The sequence below is a fragment of the Labrus bergylta genome, chromosome 13, assembly GCF_963930695.1.
Source record: "Labrus bergylta chromosome 13, fLabBer1.1, whole genome shotgun sequence".
Taxonomy (NCBI): domain Eukaryota; kingdom Metazoa; phylum Chordata; class Actinopteri; order Labriformes; family Labridae; genus Labrus; species Labrus bergylta.
Window position 1 is genome coordinate 13108223 of NC_089207.1, and position 20037 is coordinate 13128259.

Here is a 20037-nt window from a genome sequence, read left to right on the forward strand (position 1 = left end):
ACTACACCTTAAAAACCACTGAGCAGATATTTGTTGATTTATAAAAATTAAATTAGAGTTAATTGGAAGAGTTGGGAGGTGAAACCAAAGAGAGCATAAAGTCATAACTGGCACTGAAACATCATATTAGTGTGACTGAAATATTCAACATCACCTTGTTAGGATGGTTTCTGGTTCCTTTCTCGTGTTACAGGATGACCATCGTTTCACTTTGACACCATCAGGACGACGAGTACTTTCAGCGCCCTCATCAGGCAGCTTCTGGCTTCTGCATTTCTGACACCTTTGTGGAGGCGACGTAACAAAGTCATAGACAAAGCTGGCAACAAAAATTAAACAGTCTCTTCTTTTTTAGTAATCAATATTGCAGGTAAACTCCGGCACACTGTCTAAATTGCGTTTTGGCAATTTTGGAGAGGTTAGAACACAGAAAGGTTCAGAGCTGGCTAAACACTGAAGCTTCAGTGTCCACCACATGGCAACCTGTATGAGCAACGACGAGGAGGGGGCGGGGGGGAGACAGCTCTCTACAATGTTTAGAATTTAGACTGCAGTACCCATTTTAAACACTAGGGGTCAGAGTTACATATTGCTCCTTTAAATTTGATTTTTACTGTGTTAATATTCAGAATGTTGCCTTTTAGAAATTCTTCTGAGCACTCAAGAATATTTATTTAACCTCTGTCCAAAATGTTGGCAACACACTTCCCTGTTTTCAGCTCACAATGGGATCACGTTGGTGTACTCTGTTCCTGAAGCTGCGGGGTAGATCTAACATCTGGAAAACCTTCACAGATGGTTTTGTGTACTGTTCACTTTACACAGAAACTCCCCCATCTCCTTCTACCCTCCACCCCCTGTGGTCTGTGTTGTTGAGCAACTGTGCTGACATGAGTCTGCAGGGGAACTTTACAGAGAAACTCCCTTTCCATTGTGCAAAGAATGTCAGTAAGATAATGCAAAAAGGAGCCTTGATTAAACCGTGTAGTCTTTAAAATCCCTCTTGGGTCCAGTCTTGGTTGTTTTTTTGACTCTTTTAGCAAATTGTTTTGATTCATTGATGTCAAATGTAATATTTTCAAGCTGTTGTCGAACAATTAGCATGAAGTCAATGCTGAGGTCTAAAGTCCTGCAGTTCCTCGAGTGTCCACTAGAGGCTGGCTGCAGAAGCACAGGAAGTCACATACACACCCATTCAAAAAGCCTGTTTTTACAGCAGAGATGAATATGTTTACAGCCTGGTTCAAAAAACCAAATAGGTCTGATTAGCTCATGTCTCGATCGGCACGCACTGTACGGGGGGGGGGGGGGGGGGTTTCCATTAGTTTTCTGCCCTTTGTGATGTCATGAAGTGAAAATCTCCAAACGGCCTGTTTGAGCACACATTTTCTGAAAAGTGGAGCAGGCAAAAGACATCATTGGGGGGTTTGTAGACCGACTAGAGACACATATTAGAGTTAGAGAAACATGGTGAAGTGGATTTTGGATTATATGTGACCTTTAATAGTTAGTCCACATGTATATTTTACTAGTATTCAAAGATGATGAGTGTGTTCCAGGCAACCTGTGAATAATAAAAAATATATATAATTACCCCCCAAGTCTCCCTGGGTTGTTGTAGTCAGTAAATGGAGTAAAGAGCCTGCAGAGGAAACCTCAGTGTGTTACCCCTCACCCTGTTGGTCGGAAGGAGCATTTGGGGAGGTCTTTATAAAGCAGCAGCTCCTGAAACCTCCTCTGCACACAGCAGCTGCTCTCCGCTCTCTGCAGCATGAGAGTCTTCACTCTGCTCACTGCTCTCTGCCTCCTGCTGAAAGAGGCTCAGGCATGGGGCTACAAGGATGGAATATTTCATAACTCCATATGGCTGGGTAAGGAACTTTCTATCTGTATGTCAAAGTCATGGCAGCTTAAAATAACCTTGGTTAAAGAGTGAACAACATCTTTATAGAGCTCAGTTTCTTCATTCATCTTTATTCCATTCATTATTCCAAACAAGGGGAAGGAGACAAAGTGCCAGTTAGCAGAGCAACAACTGCAGCAAGGTCGTTAAAATGTAAATGTCAAAGCCACTGAGTGGATAAAGAAATCAGACAAAAACATCTTTAAAATCCTCAAAACAAGTGGAGAAAAGTTGATGCTGTCAACTGTCCTTTCTTCCTGTGATTATTCTGAGTCTTTTATTTATTGAACCAGTTTGGACCTGTTGGGATTAAGAACCTCTTTTCTAAGGGAGACCTGGTCGAAACAGTCAGCGGCAAAAACCCAAAGTTAGACGGAGACACAAAGAGAGACAACAATTAACAGACTACATACACTACATTTTGCATTTAAAGACAGGGTTGGTAATTTTCTCCAGATCCACTTTTTCTGATTTTGGTTGAAATTGTCTTTAGGTCCTGACAGAAATTAATAACTCATGTTCTCTGAAAAAGGAACAAAGAAAATCCGTCATCTGTAGCAGTTGTAAGCCTGTAAAAACTTCAACCAATGTCTGCCACGAGGTACCAATCTGATTAACCAATCAGACGCCTCCCCCTCATGTAAGGGGGTGTAGACAGAACACTGAGGGAATGCTACTTTCAAAATCATGCTAGTTTTTTTTTGCCTTTAAAAGAGAATCATCTATGAGTCAAATCTGAGAGAAGTTCAGGCAGTTGAGCTAAAAGAAACAAGACCCTGAAGAATCTGCTAACAGGGCTTTCATTCTAGATTTAAAAACCCTTAAGGACTCCAGCTCTTTGAGTTTCAAGTCATTCCGCAACAGATTCCAGGCTGAGGGTGCAGAATGCACAAACGCCTTTTTCCCCCAGTTTCTGTCCGACCGTTTGGGTTTGAGTGTGTTTTTGCAAACACAGAAAAATAACTCACCTCTCACATAAAGCCATGTTGTGAGGAGTAACAGGATTAACAGGCATCGCAGCACTCCAGCGGTGCTCTCCTGTGCCAAGTGGATTGTTTATGACCTGACTGTGTGCTGCATGAGGCCAGTAAACACCAGGAGAATTACTTCATGTAAGGGTGTTCAGAGTACACGAACCAATCACCTCCTCTGTAACATTGAAAATGAATTTGGTGTGATTATAAATGATCATACCTCTGACTTACCGAGCTCCGTTCTTTATATTTTTATGGAGTGAGAGGGAGACAAACAGAACAGTGTGTTCAGGATGCCGTTTAATGACGTTTCTCGATGCACAGGGAAGGAAAGACTCCAGATATGAAGCCTCGTATGTCCAGAGGATTTCTTCCTTCACAAAACTGAACTTAATGTGTCATCAATACGACAGTCCGACCCTTTTCTCCAACTGTTATTCTCATAAAGATGCTTTTTGCATGCTCCTGCACGGATTTGTCTCACATAATGCACAAGGTCTATAGAAACTTAAACTTACACATGTGAGCCTTTATTGTCCTGAAACTGAGAAAACTAAAAACACACTCCCGGTGTCGGACTCTAAATATAAATAATTAAAGGTTTAAAAAGCGGTTCAAATGTTAAAACAGTTAAAAAAAAACGGATCAGGGGCCGAGACTACAAAGCGGGTTCAACATACCCGCTTCGTCCTCTCATGGGGTATCTTTGGGTCAACTGGCTTCACAAAAGCTGACCTCCAGCCCGGAGCAGGTTAGGTTTGCAGCATCAGTTACCATGGCGATAAACCTTGCTAACCCCAAATCCTGCTTTCTAGTGCAAGCCCCTTTAAAGCCTCAAAATGTGACTTGATGTGCAAAGGAGCTCATAAATGAGCTTATAAAGGATCCTCCATCCATCCATTATCTTCACAGCTTTTCCTGTTCAGGGTCGTGGGGGCAGCAGTCGACCCCAGCTGGTTTTTAGTCATTGTGGATCCGTGTGCACGGCGGTTGTCATCAAAACGTTGTCGTCTGCATGCAGAACTTTTCGGAAAATGAAAACACAAAACGGTTCAGTTTTCAGTGGATCGTTGTTGAGTAAACGTGGCCTTAGGTTAGTGTTCCTTATGTTCATAATCCGGTGCACACAGCGCCGCAGGAGGTCTAGCGGCCCCTTTAAAGCATCAAAAAACAAATTAAAAAAAGAGGACTTGAACATAAATCAGCGTGATAATTACGATCATTATGAGACAGGGTTCAAGAGAGATTTATTTAATGTGTAGTTAGATTTTATAGTTTGTTCTATCTGTCAACATGGAGGACGCAGAGCTTATTCCCCATACTACAGCCAATCAGCAGTGGGCACTCTACATATTTTTGCTTCGCTTGAGGCGATGTGTTGCCCTGTCCATTCTTTATACAGTCTATGGTTAAGGCAAAGATGACTTTCCATACTGAAGTGTTAAGATTACGTTGCACAAAGTCCCAATATTCTCCTCTCCCTTTTTTAAAGTTACAGACATCGTGGTAAACTGCACAAAAAGGCAGCAGCTTCCCCTGGTCAGAGCTGAGGAGTTTAATTAGTCTAGAAAAACTTTCATAAACTGGTTTTTAAAAGATCAAAATATCCACATGAAGCTAATTTCTGCACGGTTTGTAGTCATGCATAAAGCCAAAACAGGATCAGCAGAGGACGCCCTGCTGAGGAGGCCGAGAGAAAAAAAACGTTGGTACACTTCCAAGAAAATGGAAATAAAAATCACAGTTTCCTCCTCTAGAATAAAGTCACGCCTCGCTTCGGCTTTATTGATGTGTTCTGCCAAATTCTTTCATTTGAAGTTCTGTAGCTTTGGTTTAAATTGTTGTGTTTGGCACTGAAAACCACATGCAGGCCGTTGTTTCTTTGTCAGATTTAAGCAGAAGCAGTAGCTGGTTTTGTGTCTCTCTCTCTTTTTCAGAGCAAGCAGCTGGAGTTTACCACCGGGAATCACGTAAAGGGCGATACCAGCTGACATATAAGGAGGCCAAGGCGGTCTGCAAGTACGAAGGAGGGTCGCTCGCCACATACCAACAACTGGAGGCAGCCCGTCAAATAGGTCTGCAGCACATTACACACAGACACATCCACAGCACACACGCAGAGCAGAGCTACTCTTGAACACACTCAGAGACTCTCTGATGGAGTCTGCACGAGTCCCTGAGATCTGTTTGGTGCATTCAGGGGACAGACAAGTGGGGCTGTCTGTGGTTATTATTATTAATGGTTATTGTTTAACTACTGTGATCAGCAGAGCTAATGTTTGTAGAAGCAAGCAGGAGCAACAACGCAGACACGACAGGCTATGACCCGCTCTGTGTTTGGAGGAAAATATATTATAGTGGCACTAAAGAAGACATTTTAAAGGTCTAACCAGTAAGATATGTAGTGAGTGAAATGATAAAGGTACCTCACTATATGATCAGACATTAAGGAAACGTGCTATGTTGAAGTGCTGGCTTCTCTGACAACAATGCAGCAGCCAGTATGTCCTCCTTCTAACTTTAGATTCTGCTCCTGAATGTTCTGGATTTGTTTGGACCAGAGAAGGTAGGCGGTTTTAAGGCACCCCCACACGGTCATTTTAGACGCCCCTCGGTTTGCCAGATATGAGAGCAGTTATCAGGTCAAACCAACAGGTGTTGCAGCGATGGAAGCGGGCAAGAGAAGTCGTTCAGATAGAAGTGATTGTACCCGACCTAAAAAGCCTCTGCATGTTTCTAATAAGCTCCACGAGCAGAAACATGCTCAAACTAGGATCAATATTGGAGATGCTTTTGAAAAATGGAGAGAGGTTAGAACGTAGAAAGATTTACAGAACGATGCAGAGCTGGCTAAACACTGAAGCTTCAGTGTCCACCACATGGCTACCTGCGTGAGCAACTCTAGAGAGGAGGGGGCGGGGGGAGACAGCTCTCTACAATGTTTAGAATTTGGAATTACCCTGGAATCATGAATTATAACTCTTTGGGTCTCATTTTGCCAATATGTTTAGTGCCAGTACTTCAACTCAGTTAGCAGTACATGCCCCCGCGTCACTCTGGAGCATGACGGTCGTCTGGAAGTAAAGAAGGGGACGATAACGTGGCTGCTGCTGCTGCATTGTTCTCGGGCAGGTTAAGGATGGTTAGCACAGCTCTAAGATGTAACCGTGTTTATACATCTTTAAATTTCGCTGGAATGCCTTTAACATCTACCAGAAGAGGTTCACATGTTCACAGGCTACAGGTCACTGGAAATAAGTGTTTGAAACATGACTTTCCACTCTGTTTCATGACATGCCAAATGAAAGCCTCCCCAGGAGTGTAGTAAAAGCCTGTTAACACCTTCTTGGGTGGGTGGTTTCACCGTTATCGTGACACAGAGATCCAGTCCAGCCACTCGCTCTGGTTTCCACAGCTCAGTTTCCCCCCTCAGCTGTCTACCTAGGAGGTCCCTTGTTTATCTGGGCTGCTCTGGCTGAGCTTTGCTGATTGTAACTCGGAGCTAAACACTAAGGCCTCTTTCTGCACAAAGAAGAAACACAAAATAACAAACAGAACCTCTCCAAAAGAGGCTGTGAGCCACTTTCTCTCTTTCAGGCTTCACCGTTGGGGGATGTGGTCAAACGTCAGACGTCTAAAATCTGTGTACTTTCTACTTCTTGCTCAGGATTCCATGTGTGTGCAGCCGGATGGTTCGACAGAGGACGCGTCGGGTACCCGATCGTCAAAGCCGGCGCCAAATGTGGCTTCGGTAAGATCGGCATCGTCGACTACGGGTACAGGCTGAACAAAAGTGAGAAGTGGGACGTGTACTGCTACAACCCGAACTGTGAGTACACCTCTCATATAATGATCTACAATCCATTTATCTGATGCGTGCAAAAGAGAAGTGGCCCACAAAAGACATACTTTTACTCAGTCACATTCAGGCCAAAAGAACTCTTCAGCTGGGAATGTAATCCAAACATCCATTATTGTCTCACACAACCAAAACATGAAGCCGAAAGTGGACCAAAAGGACTGAAGATCGCTTATGTACAGTTTCATAAATATTTGTTCTCCCTTGATAAACCATCTTGATAAACCAACCGTCTCTTAGTGATGACTGTGTGTCTGTGGTGAAGTGTCAGAGTCAGGATGAGTCCCCAAATCTTTACGGGTTACATGTAGTCATCAAGTCTGAGCCTCAACAGATGCACTCATGATGTCCTCATCACCGGGCCGGGGGGGGGGGGGGAGCCACAATCTGTGTCCCACCCTGTGAGTTATCAAAGTCCGACCTGGAATAAACCTGCAGGGTGGATAAGATTTCAGAGAGGAGACAGAGTCACATGGAGATAACTACAGAGGTGACACGCTCTCTTGGTTCAACAAACGAGCGACAGAGAGACCTCCTTTTTTAGGCAAAGAGATTTTACACATGCTAATTTTATTATAAATATCTGTCAGAACATTTGAGCCTCTACAGTCAAAGTCATGGTTCAAACAAAAAGGTAAAATACATAAGTGTTCATGTTCAGGTCGGAAACTTCTTCGTTTTATTAAATAACAGAAGATTTAACAAACATGACAAACATTTCTGAATGATTTTTAAAAGTTTAAGAAGGTGTAAATGTTTGATTTCTGAGACGACAGAAAGTATGATTTGACCATCTGATAATTACATTTCCTTCTTCAGTATAAAGGACCAGTCGACCTGTGCAGTGAAGCGGACTCAGAATAGTCTCAGTATAATAACGTACCTGACACCGCTGTAGGCCGGCTCCACATGTTCAGTCAACTGGATTTTTTTGGTGGGATGGCGCCTACATGTGGGTGTGAGTGCTGCAGTTGTTACCCTTACCGCAGAAAGTTCAGGGGCAGATCTTCCTGCAGAACAAGAAAAGGATTCTTGCATTCTTTGCAGGTTGGGATGCTCATGACGGTCTGTAATAAAAACCAGAAAGTCACCCAGCGTCTGTGGCTGGTTATAAATCAGAGACATGATCGTATGCCGTTCAATACTTCAACCACAAGAAAACGTTTTCCACTTTAGCACACCGGCCTGCCTGAGCTAAACATCAGGGGTTTCGGAAGTGTTCAGGGTGAGCTGCATGTGTGAACACCAGACGCTGATTTGATCTCTACCTGGATGTTTTCCTGCGAGTCCTCTTGAAAAATTTCCAGGTGAACCAGATCGATCTTTGTGCACCCCGTGAAGTTGCATATCCTTAACCCCTTGTTTGTTTAGAAGCATTCCAAAAAGGGGCTTCTGGTTCAGGAGTGGAGGTGTGAAAAAGGCTTGAGACTCCTGCAGGAAAGGACGATCAGAATAAAACTTATGAAGCTTCTTGAAAAAAGATTCTCTCCGTCTCTCGATGATAAAAAACAAACTGTGTGGTTGTGTCGAGGATAATGTCGTTCTACGCTGTTGTTGATTCGTAAGAACACAACTTGGGTATAAAACAGATTATGAAAGAAGCTGACGTGTCCTCAGCTCGGGTGTTCAGGATCTCAAATAACGCCAGAAGAAAACGATTTCCGTACAATTACTCCTCACCAAAGACCTTTTGTTCTCTGGAAAAGTCCCTGAAGATATCTGACGTATACCAGACTGGAGACTGAAGAGGGACAGAGAGGTTCTTTTTTTTAAAGACCAAACAAAAGGAAACCAGACAACACAAATCCTTTATCCTAAAACCCTCCGATCCCCCCTAAATTAAAGTTTAGTCATCAAAGTCTGTCTTTATAATCTAACCGTCGAAATCTGATTTTTCCCAGTGTTTATAATCATGAGAAACGTCTTCTTCTCCCTGCAGGTTGTCTGGTGTAAAAGCTTTTGATGCCTGAGTCTGAACACATGTGTTTGATTCCCTTTCCTTCGACTAAAGGTTTCTTTCCGTCTCCTCTGAGTTCATTTGACGCTCACACGCTAAGGTCAGACCCCCAGAATCAAACCCAGCGACTGAAGATGCCCGGTTTGGAGGGATTAGAGTGACAGAGTGTCCTCCAGCTGACTTTTACTGCAGTGAATTTAAAATATATTGTGTGTTTGTGATGTAGCTGTGAACTTGCAGCCCCTTTGGTTTAATGTGCTCTGACATCAGCTGACCATGCACACACTGAAGTATATTAATCTCACATGAAGTATGGTATATATTTCATTTTTCTGAAGCGCTCCACCTTGTATTAATCTTCCCACGCTGAGCTCCTACTGCTCACATCTTTCCGTGGGGTTGCAGTGAAAGAACAAAAGAACGATATCTCCGTCTTGAAAGAAGCTGCTGCAGTCTCTCTGTCCTGTCCTCTAAGGACACATCTTCACCTGTTGGTCTTATTATTACTCAGCACGATTAGCACAGGAGCTTGGGGGGATTTTGGCTGACTCAGGCAAGACTTAACAAAACTGTGACTTTAAACATCACGACCTGGGACGAGGGGAAATGTTTTATAATGATGGTAGTTACAGCTCAAGTGGTTGGGGGTTAACCTCGATCATCAACATCTGCTGGGGCGCTGCCACCGCCGCCGCTGCCACCATGGATTATAGGTTTCTTTTCCTTCCAATTGAGTGTACACCTTGAGACTGGCTGTGCCTTTAAAATGTAATCAAAGATGGATTCAATCCTTCTTCTTCTTACTTATTTTACAAATATGTATTTCTTTTGGTGACTTGACGGCATCTAAAAATAATAATTTAAACAAAACGTTGGCTTGATTTCAGCTATTGCAGACATATTTCTGAGATGCTTTCACATCCTGCAGATACAGAGAGACATGTGCATTACCTTCCAGTCGGCTTTCTTCACACCTGTTGAATATGAGAGTGGATCATCCTGGCTTGCTTTCTTCTTATTTCTGCTGCTGTGGAGGTAGACTACAGTGGTTCATCTTAAAATAGTGCAAAGAGATACATGATCCCTTTATTCATTGCTTAAAAGGTTCAGAAATGCTGTACTATTTCTAGCCCCTGAATCAGTTGTAAGGAGCTTGATGTCAGACATGTTTGAATCCTGGAGTTTGTTGCACTTCAGAGTTTTGGACCGGGTAACAGTGAGAGCAAGTTGTCATGCAGTTTGAGTGTTGAGCATAAAAACCGCGACCCACTGGTTGAGAACCCTGGATTTAGATTTTCAGTATTCATTTCAGTCTTTTTCATCTCTCTAATTAGCATAAGCTGCTATTTGTGTGATTTCTGTGTCTTCCAGCTAAGGAGTGTGGCGGTGTGCTGACGGACCCGAAGAGGATCATTCAGTCTCCTGGGTTCCCCGACGAGTACCAGGACGAGCAGATCTGCTACTGGCACATCAGAGTCAAATTGGGTCAGAGGATCGTTCTCCACTTCCTGGAGTTTGACGTGGAGGACGACACGGCGTGCCTGGCTGATTACCTGGAGGTGTACGACAGCTATGATGATGTGTCAGGCTTCGCTGGGAGGTGAGGATCATCCAGAGAGAAAAGTGTCTAAAGCCCGTTTCCACTGAGCGGTCCGGTTACGGTACGGTAGACCCTGATCTTGCTTGAGTTTCAACGGCCAACCGTTACCTTATTCTGTAAGCGGATAGTAAGCAGGACGGAGATAGCCGCGTCAGCTACGAAATAGTGTGACATCATAGCAGCCCAACACAGTGTGGCACGCTATTAATAAAGTCAAACAAAGAAGAAGAACGGGACACAGTAAACAAAAGGGATCCTTCGAGGTCAAACCGGGACCCTTTTGACCCTTGGCACCCCAACAGAAGGGTTCCAACAAAGTAGTACGGTACAGATCCCTTATTTTGGTACCATTCCCAACTTTAGACGGTGGAAACGCCAATAAACGGGTACAGCATTGAACCGAACTTAACCGGACTGCTTGGTGGAAACGGGACTTAACAGAAACCGATTATTTAACCAACAAATAGCCAATACAATGAGGAGCAAACTATAAACACAAATAAAACTGATGATTTAAGTGAACAAACAAGCAACAACAAACAAGAAATGATTTGTTATTGTGCAAAAAACTATCGACATGGTTTCAAACTATTGATGGAAACTTACAAAAGAAAATCTTACGGGAAAGAAACCTTTAAAATAAGTTTTTAAGCACAATATAACAACAAGACGATCTCAGACACTTACTAAAAATAAAGATAGAGAAAGGGAAAATATTGGAGTACATCCAAAACAACTCGAGTTCTTGAATCCTAAAAAAATATTCTCAAGAGGAAACTGCTTTGTCTCACTGTGGTGTTAGAAAACACTCCTCTGTTGTGATTGGGTTTTCTTTGACGTCAGATTGCAAATAGTTTTGTTTTTTTTAAAGGTCACATATCCTCTTCCTCTTCATCAGTTTAAATAAGTCTCAGAGCTCCTCAAAACATGTGTGTGAGGTTTCTTGTTCTAAATCCACTCTGATCCTGTATTTGATCATGTCTATAAACCCCTCTATTTCAGCCCTGCTCAGAACAGGCTGTTTCTATGTCTGTACCTTTAAATGTAAATGAGCTGTGTCTGACCACGCCCCCTCTTTGGAAGGGCTTGGGTGTCTCGGGCTTTCTTGCTCCATGTCCTATTGTTTACGGTGAGAAGACAGACTGTCAGAGTGTCACCCACCTGGGGGAGGGGCTACTTAATTAGACCGTTGAGGTTAGGCTTTAGTGTAAACTGGAGTTACACTGATAGATATTGCATGAATGTTGAATGTTAACGCCACTTTTTATTCTAATGTTTACAGATTTTGCGGCGAAGAATTGCCTGATGATATCATCAGCACAGGTAAGACTTTCTGATGATTCTATATGAGAAACATAACATGCTCCTTTGTGTGTTGTTTGGCCTGTGGACAAATGTATGCATGTTTAGGGGTTATAGGGTTAGGGTTAGGAAGCCAGAAGAGGATGCACATCCGAACATTTGATTTTACTCCATCCTGTTACAAGAACAGTTTTGGATGTTTTCACGAGGTCTCGATTTCTTCATCTGGGGATATCAGCTGTAGTTTCCCCGTGATAACGAGCTTATTTCAGTCCTCTTCTCGAGGGTTAACCAAGCAACAACCGCTGCCAGGGCTCCACCATGGATTATGGGTCCTATATAAAAAAATGTAAAATTGGTTGCTCCTAAAAAATGATTAAAGTAGCAATATGTAATTCTGACCCTTAGTGTTTAAAATGGGTACTGCAGTCAAAATTCTAAACATTGTAGAGAGCTGTCTCCCCCCGCCCCCTCCTCTCTAGAGTCGTTGCTCACACAGGTTGCCATGTGGTGGACACTGCAGCTTCAGTGTTTAGCCAGCTCTGCATCGGTCTGTAAACCTTTCTGCGTTCTAACCTCTCTCCATCTCTCCACAACCTGCGTTGTCATGTTGAGATAACAAGATCAATAAGTCGAGAGACAACAACCAGAGAGCAGTCCTTTCCACAGACATAAAACAGGATGAATGTCCACTTTGGGCTTCCGTATAAAACTAACCTTTGTGTCTTTGTTCCCCAGGAAACGTGATGACGTTGAAGTTCCTCTCTGATGCTTCAGTCACAGCAGGAGGCTTCCAGTTACATTACACCGCCCATGATGCATCTCAGTTTTCACACAATCACACCCACTATTTACACTGACTCATACTCTCTTCTGCACGATGTCATTGGTTATCTCGTGTACTGTAAAAAATAGATCTTTATGAATAAAGATTAAAGGAGAACTTCTGTCCCTATATTGTGTTGCAGTTTCTGATTTTGTTGAAAGCAGAAAAATAAACACATTTATATTTTACCTGTCCTGAGTTTTACTTGCTTGAAATCAACACTTGGACTTTTCACTGTATGTATCACTCCACCTCAGCCAGGTGCTCTGAATACTTTAATATAGATCCTCTTAAAACTGCCTTGAATGCCGAACCATGCATAAAGCGAGAAAACTGAATGCGGCTCTTGGACTGTCTGGACTACAAGCACAAATCAGGTCTCTTTTTAAAGCTAACACTTGGCAGTTTCAGAATGTGTTGAAAATCTTTCAAATTAAAATGGGCTTACTGCTGTTGAGATAAAGCAGGCCTTCGTCACAGACCACAGTCCATATCCACATTTTAAGAATTTTATTGGCTGCAAGAAATGTCAGTCAGTGGACCAGTCACCTCACATGCAATTGCCCTGGTTTGGTTACATCAGAATAGAGTCAGACACCACTTTTCATCTCAGGCTCTCGTTGGCTACTGTAGGCTGGGAAGAGTGAATTGATGGTCCTCATTGGCAAAATGAGGTCAGAGTGCAGACACAATTTTGATGTAGCCTAATAAAATAGAAAAAAAGAATTCATAAAAATGAAATATTGCAGAAAATACAGTGAGAAATTGTGGACAGGGGGCGCCAGATAGCCTGGCAGTGATGTTGTGTGCTCCCTGCCCTCGTCAGGCGGCTGTCGTTTAGAATCCCCTACTCTCTCCTCCTAACATTTTCTGTCATTTCAGCTATCCTATCCATAATTGCAAATGGCCTAATTTAAATAGAAAAAGCAATATTTTAATTGGAAAATTATTTACTGGTGAAAACCAAAAGTGTCATCAGGCTGTCTTTGATTTATCAGTGAATAACACCACCTGTAAGGTCAATGAAAGATATAAATGGTACGATTGGCTAAAATAGGATTTGTAAAGATAGCTGCCAAAGTATTAAGCTATGTGAACTGCCCATCTATGTAAACAAGTTGTTACAATCAGATAAGCAAAAAGATGTTTGTAATATAAGTTGAAGAAGGCATGTGTCTGGATGGGTTTATTTCGCATTTTGTGGGTCAGTAGACACTCAGGTTACCAAAATATGTGTTCAACAACACTGTAAAAGAGGATTTTTTTTATAATATGTCCCCGTTAAGTAGCCTAATATCTGAAACAACAAATATTTTTTGTTATAATTGTGTTTCATGTTTTATTGTGTTATTATTGCCATGAGCCATATAAATAAATCAAATTAAGATAGTAATCTATTTGAACAACGAGATTAAAAAAAAGTTGAATTCCACTGTCTGACCACAACAAGCTCTTTATTTACTCATGGAAAAGCTGACATAATTACCATGAAATCTGGTGTGTTTCAGAGCGTGTCACAGTCCCAAGAGTAAAACAAAAACAAAACATATAACTATAGAGGTTATAAATGTATTTGGTTTGAAAGAAAAGTGGATTCCGTCAGCGGCTCGCACTATGTTGTACTTAGCTGCCACTCTATCATTGTGTTCACACAGCGCGCGCTGCGGCCCATCTCCAGAGCGTGCCACCGACGGCACTGCGCTCTGCTCCGTTTCAAATACGCAGTGAGTCTATTTTCGCCGGAGTGCGCTGCAGGCACGCGTCAAGCTGGACAGAATATGACAGTAGGAAGTCAGACAAGGAAACGCACAGAGCATCCGGTCAATTTCAAAACAAAACACACGAAACGGACTCGCGATCGTATTTTTCCATCACTTTATCAACATTACGTCAGAACAGGAACCGGATTAACAACAATGCATCCTCAGAAAGACAAAGCGACATGTTGTTTGCATGTTCTGCGGCGCGCACGGAGTATGTGTGAATTGCGGGTTAGCGCAGGGAGACTTTTAATCGCCATCCCGATTGGCCCTCAGCTCCTGGGACACGCATGTGCTGTAGAGCGGCGGACTTTCTGTTTTATGTTGAAAACGGAACGAGCAGCATTTTACCCACGACATATTTTAAACTATTAAAGACATTATCAGCGTTCGTTTATCATCGATAAGGGCTTTTATTAGCAAGACGCGAAGTCTCCCGCTTGCTGAAGTTTGTTAACGGTAAGTTTTGTCCTAATTTTGAATGTAATGTGCTACTTTACACCACCCGGTTAGTCAGCTTAGTTATGCTCAAAAAAGGGCTGTGTTCACTTCGGAAATGCTCAAAGGGCCAGATTTACTAAGCTCCCAATTAAAGAGTACTAAATTACGTGTTCACTCCAAAAAATTGCACGTTTGGTTGGTGGGCGTTTTGCGGGTGACCTACTAAGAAAAATTGCGTGAATGACACCAGGTGCAAACCTTGTGGAGGCGGAACTATTTAAGTTAGGTTTTTGCGTGTTCTACTGGTTTACGTCACGGAGCGTTTGGACAGAAAGCAGGACGACTGCAAGTGTGAAATAGGTATCAGTGGGAGAGGCAAATAAACGCAAAATACTTTCTAGTTTGAGGAGATAAATCTGAATATTACAAAGAAAAATTTTGGTTATAAGAAAATATTAAATTCGGTATTAGACAGGGCCTCTCTTTTCTTCCCTTCATTTTAAGAATTAAGTGTCATACATTGCGCAGGAGGTGCGAGCTGTGTCCTCTGCTGGCCAGCGCTGTGTCTGATCGAACATAAAATGCCCTGGAAAGAGGTATCGAAGACGGGGGTGCAAACAGTGGTGAGGTCCCCCAATCAAAGCATCCTACAGAGTAGCAGCAGCAGGCTTTAGAGGAAGGAGACGAGCGCATTATGGAGAGGAGCGCACCAGAGGGGGTACTCTGTATTTTGCACTTTAGGGCAGAAATGCCCCATATTGCATATTCATTAAGGCAAACATACTAAATGGACAATGCGTGTTGTTTTGCTCATTTGAAAGACACAATCCTCACTGCGCGCTGTTAGTAGATCAGATACCACTTTTTTTTGCTGGTGGTTTCATGCCTAAAATGTAACATAGATAGATAAAAGACAGACAGACACATACATGACAACACTGACTCCCTTTCCGTACTTGTGACGTCATGCTCCTTGTGCTAAAAACACTGTTGTACAAAGTCCCGTGTTTTGCTTTAACAAATGATTTAATAATTCACACAGCCCTTCATAACACCTGATCATGTTACCTGTGCGGACAATGACAACCATCACGTCCTCCAAGCAGTCTTCAGCTGCAGCATCGAAGATCAAAAATAAGCTTCTCAGTGAGTCTGACACACTTTTTCAAACCATTTAATACATTTGTGCAGTCCTCACATATTTTCTGAATGAGCAAACACATGGGAATTCTGTTATTCTTCTTTGTTGCTGCACCAGACACGTCTTCCTTCTTCAAGGTGTCTCTGAAGAAGAACAACAAGGCCCTGGCTGTTGCTCTGGAGATGCAGAAGGAGCGGAGCCGGCAGCTGGAGAAAGACATCATGTTCCTTCAGAAACAAGTGGAGGCTCTGTGCTTTGAGTTAGCCGCAAAGAAAAGCACAGGAAACTGGTTGGTTTGTTGTTTGAAAATATCAACACTCAGAGTTTAGTTTACATTAAGTAGGTTACTGCTTATTATTTTACTGCTCCTAGAAAAACAGGATCATAACGATGAGCAGTTAAATAATCGGACAGGAGCAGGAACCTCTAATTTGCATTTCATAAAGGAGGACAAAACTAAAGGGACAACACCTAGCCTCAAATACAACACACACACACACACACACACACACACACACACACACACACACACACACACACACACACACACACACACACACACACACACAGCGTCAGACACCGCACGCTCACACACTTCTCTCTACAAACCTCCTACCCTCAGGCTACAGGTTCATATCACTCACCTGCAGGATGAAGAGAGCCAAGTCAATCTTTGTGCCCACACTCACTCATGAATGGCTTATCTATCCTTTGACACCCCCAAGTCCAAAAGAGACTCTGTTGATACTGCCCCACCAGACGTGGACGATTATTTCATGGACCCTGATTTTAGACTCTCAAAAGCCAGAGAGAGTCTAAGACTAGCACCAGAGGACGATACCGCAGAGGAGGCGTGGCCTAAAATCACATGCAGGAGGTCCAGGACAAAAGGCAGGAGGATGTCCACATTCACCAGGACGCCTTTTGTGACTTTGCCATTGCGTGAAAGTGAGATCAGAAAGTCAGAATTTGAAAAAATCCAAAATGAAATGGAAGAAGTGATCGAGAGAAAATATGAAGCATCCAAAGACCATGAACTACCTGAAGAATTCCTGGTCTGTGCTGATGAGGTTGCACTTCCTAGTTCTGGACATTTGGTAAATGAAGTACAGAGAAATGAAGTCAGGACAAATTCTGCAGGAAGTCACAAACCAAAATGCAGGGGGACATTTGTGATCTCAGTCGCCAGGGAGAGCATGTTATTGAGCAGAGCTTCCCCAGAAGTCCATGTCGCAGAGCACGATGTGATGCCTTCTGCAGGATCCTCCATCTGTGAGGCAGAAGGAGCCGCTGTTATGCAACATTCAGGCTCAAGTCCACACAGTGAAAGTGATGGTGCATGTGTCCAGACAACACCCAGCTCATGTAAGCGTCCCTGGCTGGCCACTCAGGATTCAGGAAGCCCACAAGAGGATTCGACTGGCAAAGAAAACCACGATGCACCACAGCTGGACCCAGAAAGTTCTTCAGAAACTGAGTTTCAGAAACCTAAAAAAGCAAGGAGAGAAGAAACGAATGGGTCCAGTAAAAAGAAAACTGTGCAGAGGGAGGGGTGTGTTGAAAGTTTAATTAACAGGAAGCAGAAGACCGAAGGTCGCCATAACAACACAGGGTTTAGATCTGCCTCTCCTCTCAATGATGTTGACGACACTGAAAGAAATCAACACCAACTAGATGAATTACAAGTTGTTGACCCACATTCTTACATTAGCGAAAAAGACGAACTCTTTGCATATTTATTTTCTCTGACACCTGACAAATCCAAGAAGGAGTCAAACCCAAAACAGAAGAGGAAGACGTCCAAGCTGAAGAGACCCACACAGACCAGAAATCTGAGGGAGACGTTTGTCGTCTATGGAGGCACAAACAAAGACGACGTCTCACTGAACGACTTCAGGACATCTAATATGTCAGATTCCAACAGTCACATGGTGGACAGCAGAGGAGCGGCAGGTCGTCAAGATGTGGGAGACCTGCTGACAGATGAGATGCCTCCGTGGATGCACATCGATGTCAGCCATGCTGACTCTGAAGCCGGCTCTTTACCTGCGACCCCCAGAAGGGAGACGTTGAGCAGGCCGGCAGTGATCGAGGAGTCTGCTGCTGTCACAACTGAAGCCTCGTCAGGTGGGACGTCCTCTAATTTGTCTTTTATTTATTTAATAATTACCTGGTAAAGGTTAAAGGTCAAACTCCAGTGAAGATGGCGGGTCTTCTATTGCAACATTTTTTTTTGTTTCATGAAATGTCCTGACTTGATCTTTTAAGGTTTTTTATTTTGGGGCTTTTTATGCTTTTATTGTACAGATAGGAAAGTGTATATAGAGTCAGAAATCCGTAGAGAGAAAGTGAGAAATGGCATGCGGGAAAGTATGGGGCGTGCGCACCAACCAACAGGCCACAGCCTGAATTGATCTTTTGATTAATTATATGTTCCTCTAACTCTAATATGTGTCTCTAGTCCGTCTACAAACCCGCCAATGATGAGAATCAAGTCCATCCTCTCCATCTTTTGCCTGCTCCACATTTCAGAAAATGTGTGCTCAAACAGGCCGTTTGGAGATGTTCTCTTCATGACATCACAAAGGGCAGTAACCCCTCCCCCAGGTGGGTGACACTCCCACAGCTAGGTGTTTGTTCTGCCCTCTGAGTCTGCCTTCTCACCGTAAACAATAGGACATGGAGCGAGAAAGCCCGAGACACCCAATCCCTTCCAGAGAGGGGGCGTGGTCAGACACAGCTCATTTACAAATTTAAAGGTACAGACACAGAAACAGCCTGTTCTGATCAGGGCTGAAATAGAGGGGTTTATAGGCATGATCAAATACAGGATCAGAGTGGATTTAGAACAAGAAACTTCATGTTCAACAAGACTTCAACAAGACATGTTTTGGGGAGATCTGAGACCCTCTCTGGTTGAAGAAGAGGAAGAGAATATGTGACCTTTAAGAGCTCAACTTATTTGTGTGTTTTTGCAGCAAGTGGAGTCTTAACAACACTGACCAACACCATCTCAACTCCAGACGGTGAAGCAGGAGGCAGAACCAGGAGACGACATGGTGTCGTCAGCTACAAAGAACCGACCCTCAACAGGCGAGGACTTCTCGTTGTAACTGATCAGTGGTAACATCTTTGTTTCAGGTTCAATTAAAGCAGGAAGTGATCATTATTATTTATTTTTTTACAGCAAAATCAGGCGCGGAGATAAATTCACGGCCAGCATGTTTCTGAGCTCTCCGGTGTTTAAGGAGGGGAAGAAGAAGAGACAGAAGAAGACTGGAAACAAAGCAGCGCGGGAAAAGTCTGTTAATGTGGACTGATTGTTTTTATTTTTCTTAACCTGTTTTTTGTTTCGGTATTGTACTTTTATCCAAACATGTTCACTGACATGTAGATGTAATGAACGTGTGTTCTGCAAACAGAACATGTGTTCTGGTCGGTAATGTGTGTCAGTGATGACGGGAAGTTTGCTCATTAATAATTCAGCGCAGACTGTTCACCTAAGAAGTCTGCTCCCCGTTAAAGACTCCTCACAAAGGTCGGCTGCGTCAGTGTAGCATGACGGCAGACAGCTGTACAGAGTTTAGTGTCATCATGTAAACTGGAGGGCTGGGGTCGGTTAGCAGAGTTTAGTGGTGAGTACAGCATGTTGACTTAAATATTGTTTTTATTAATTAAACTGACATTTTACATTAAAGATGGATTAAGTTTTGCTTCATTTGCACCCAGGACTTTGAGTTGTTCTTGCAGAGAATATGTTAATAGGTGTATATATAATATTTATATATATAATAATATAATAATAATATATTATATATATCTAATTTATCTCTGAGTAACAGCTACTTATGCACATGGACCATCCATACCACTTTTTTATCCTGGCTATGTATTGTGGGCTCATGTTTTTTGTATGGGTGGGATATGTATGTATATATGTGTTGTGTTGTGTGTTTGTATGTATGCTGGCTGCTGGAACACCAAAATTTCCCTGCTCGGTTGAATAAAGTATATCTTATCTTATCTTAACTAGACTTTCTCTGCATGTTAGGTCGGACAAGTTGGTGGGTCTCTGTGAGGTCCGACAGAGGATCAGGTTTATCTCCTGCATCCTCAGCAGTAGATTAAGCCATGACTCTGTTTTCATGAACACAATGAACCTGGTTATGTTTTTGAAGTATCCTTGTTATTTGTTCTGCATGTAAACACTGTATCCTGGTTTCAGGTTTTAGATTCACTATCTGGCGCTCAGGTGGCAACCAGTGGTGTAAATA

At 42.9% G+C, this 20037-nt stretch overlaps 2 protein-coding genes across 2 annotated transcripts; both read left to right on the plus strand.

Moving 5' to 3' along the window:
* The first annotated feature begins 1712 nt into the window (after positions 1-1712).
* Positions 1713-12609, plus strand: tnfaip6 (tumor necrosis factor, alpha-induced protein 6). The gene is made up of 6 exons (XM_020637853.3): positions 1713-1871; positions 4815-4952; positions 6545-6706; positions 10065-10293; positions 11576-11616; positions 12334-12609. The coding sequence occupies exons 1-6, from the start codon at positions 1772-1774 to the stop codon at positions 12453-12455; spliced, it is 792 nt and encodes a 263-aa protein (XP_020493509.1). The 5' UTR covers positions 1713-1771; the 3' UTR covers positions 12456-12609.
* A 3844-nt stretch (positions 12610-16453) lies between these two features.
* LOC114920437 (uncharacterized) lies at positions 16454-18890 on the plus strand. The gene is made up of 2 exons (XM_029278032.2): positions 16454-17890; positions 18742-18890. Exons 1-2 carry the CDS (start codon positions 16459-16461, stop codon positions 18888-18890), a joined length of 1581 nt encoding a protein of 526 aa, XP_029133865.2. The 5' UTR covers positions 16454-16458.
* Positions 18891-20037: the final 1147 nt, after the last annotated feature.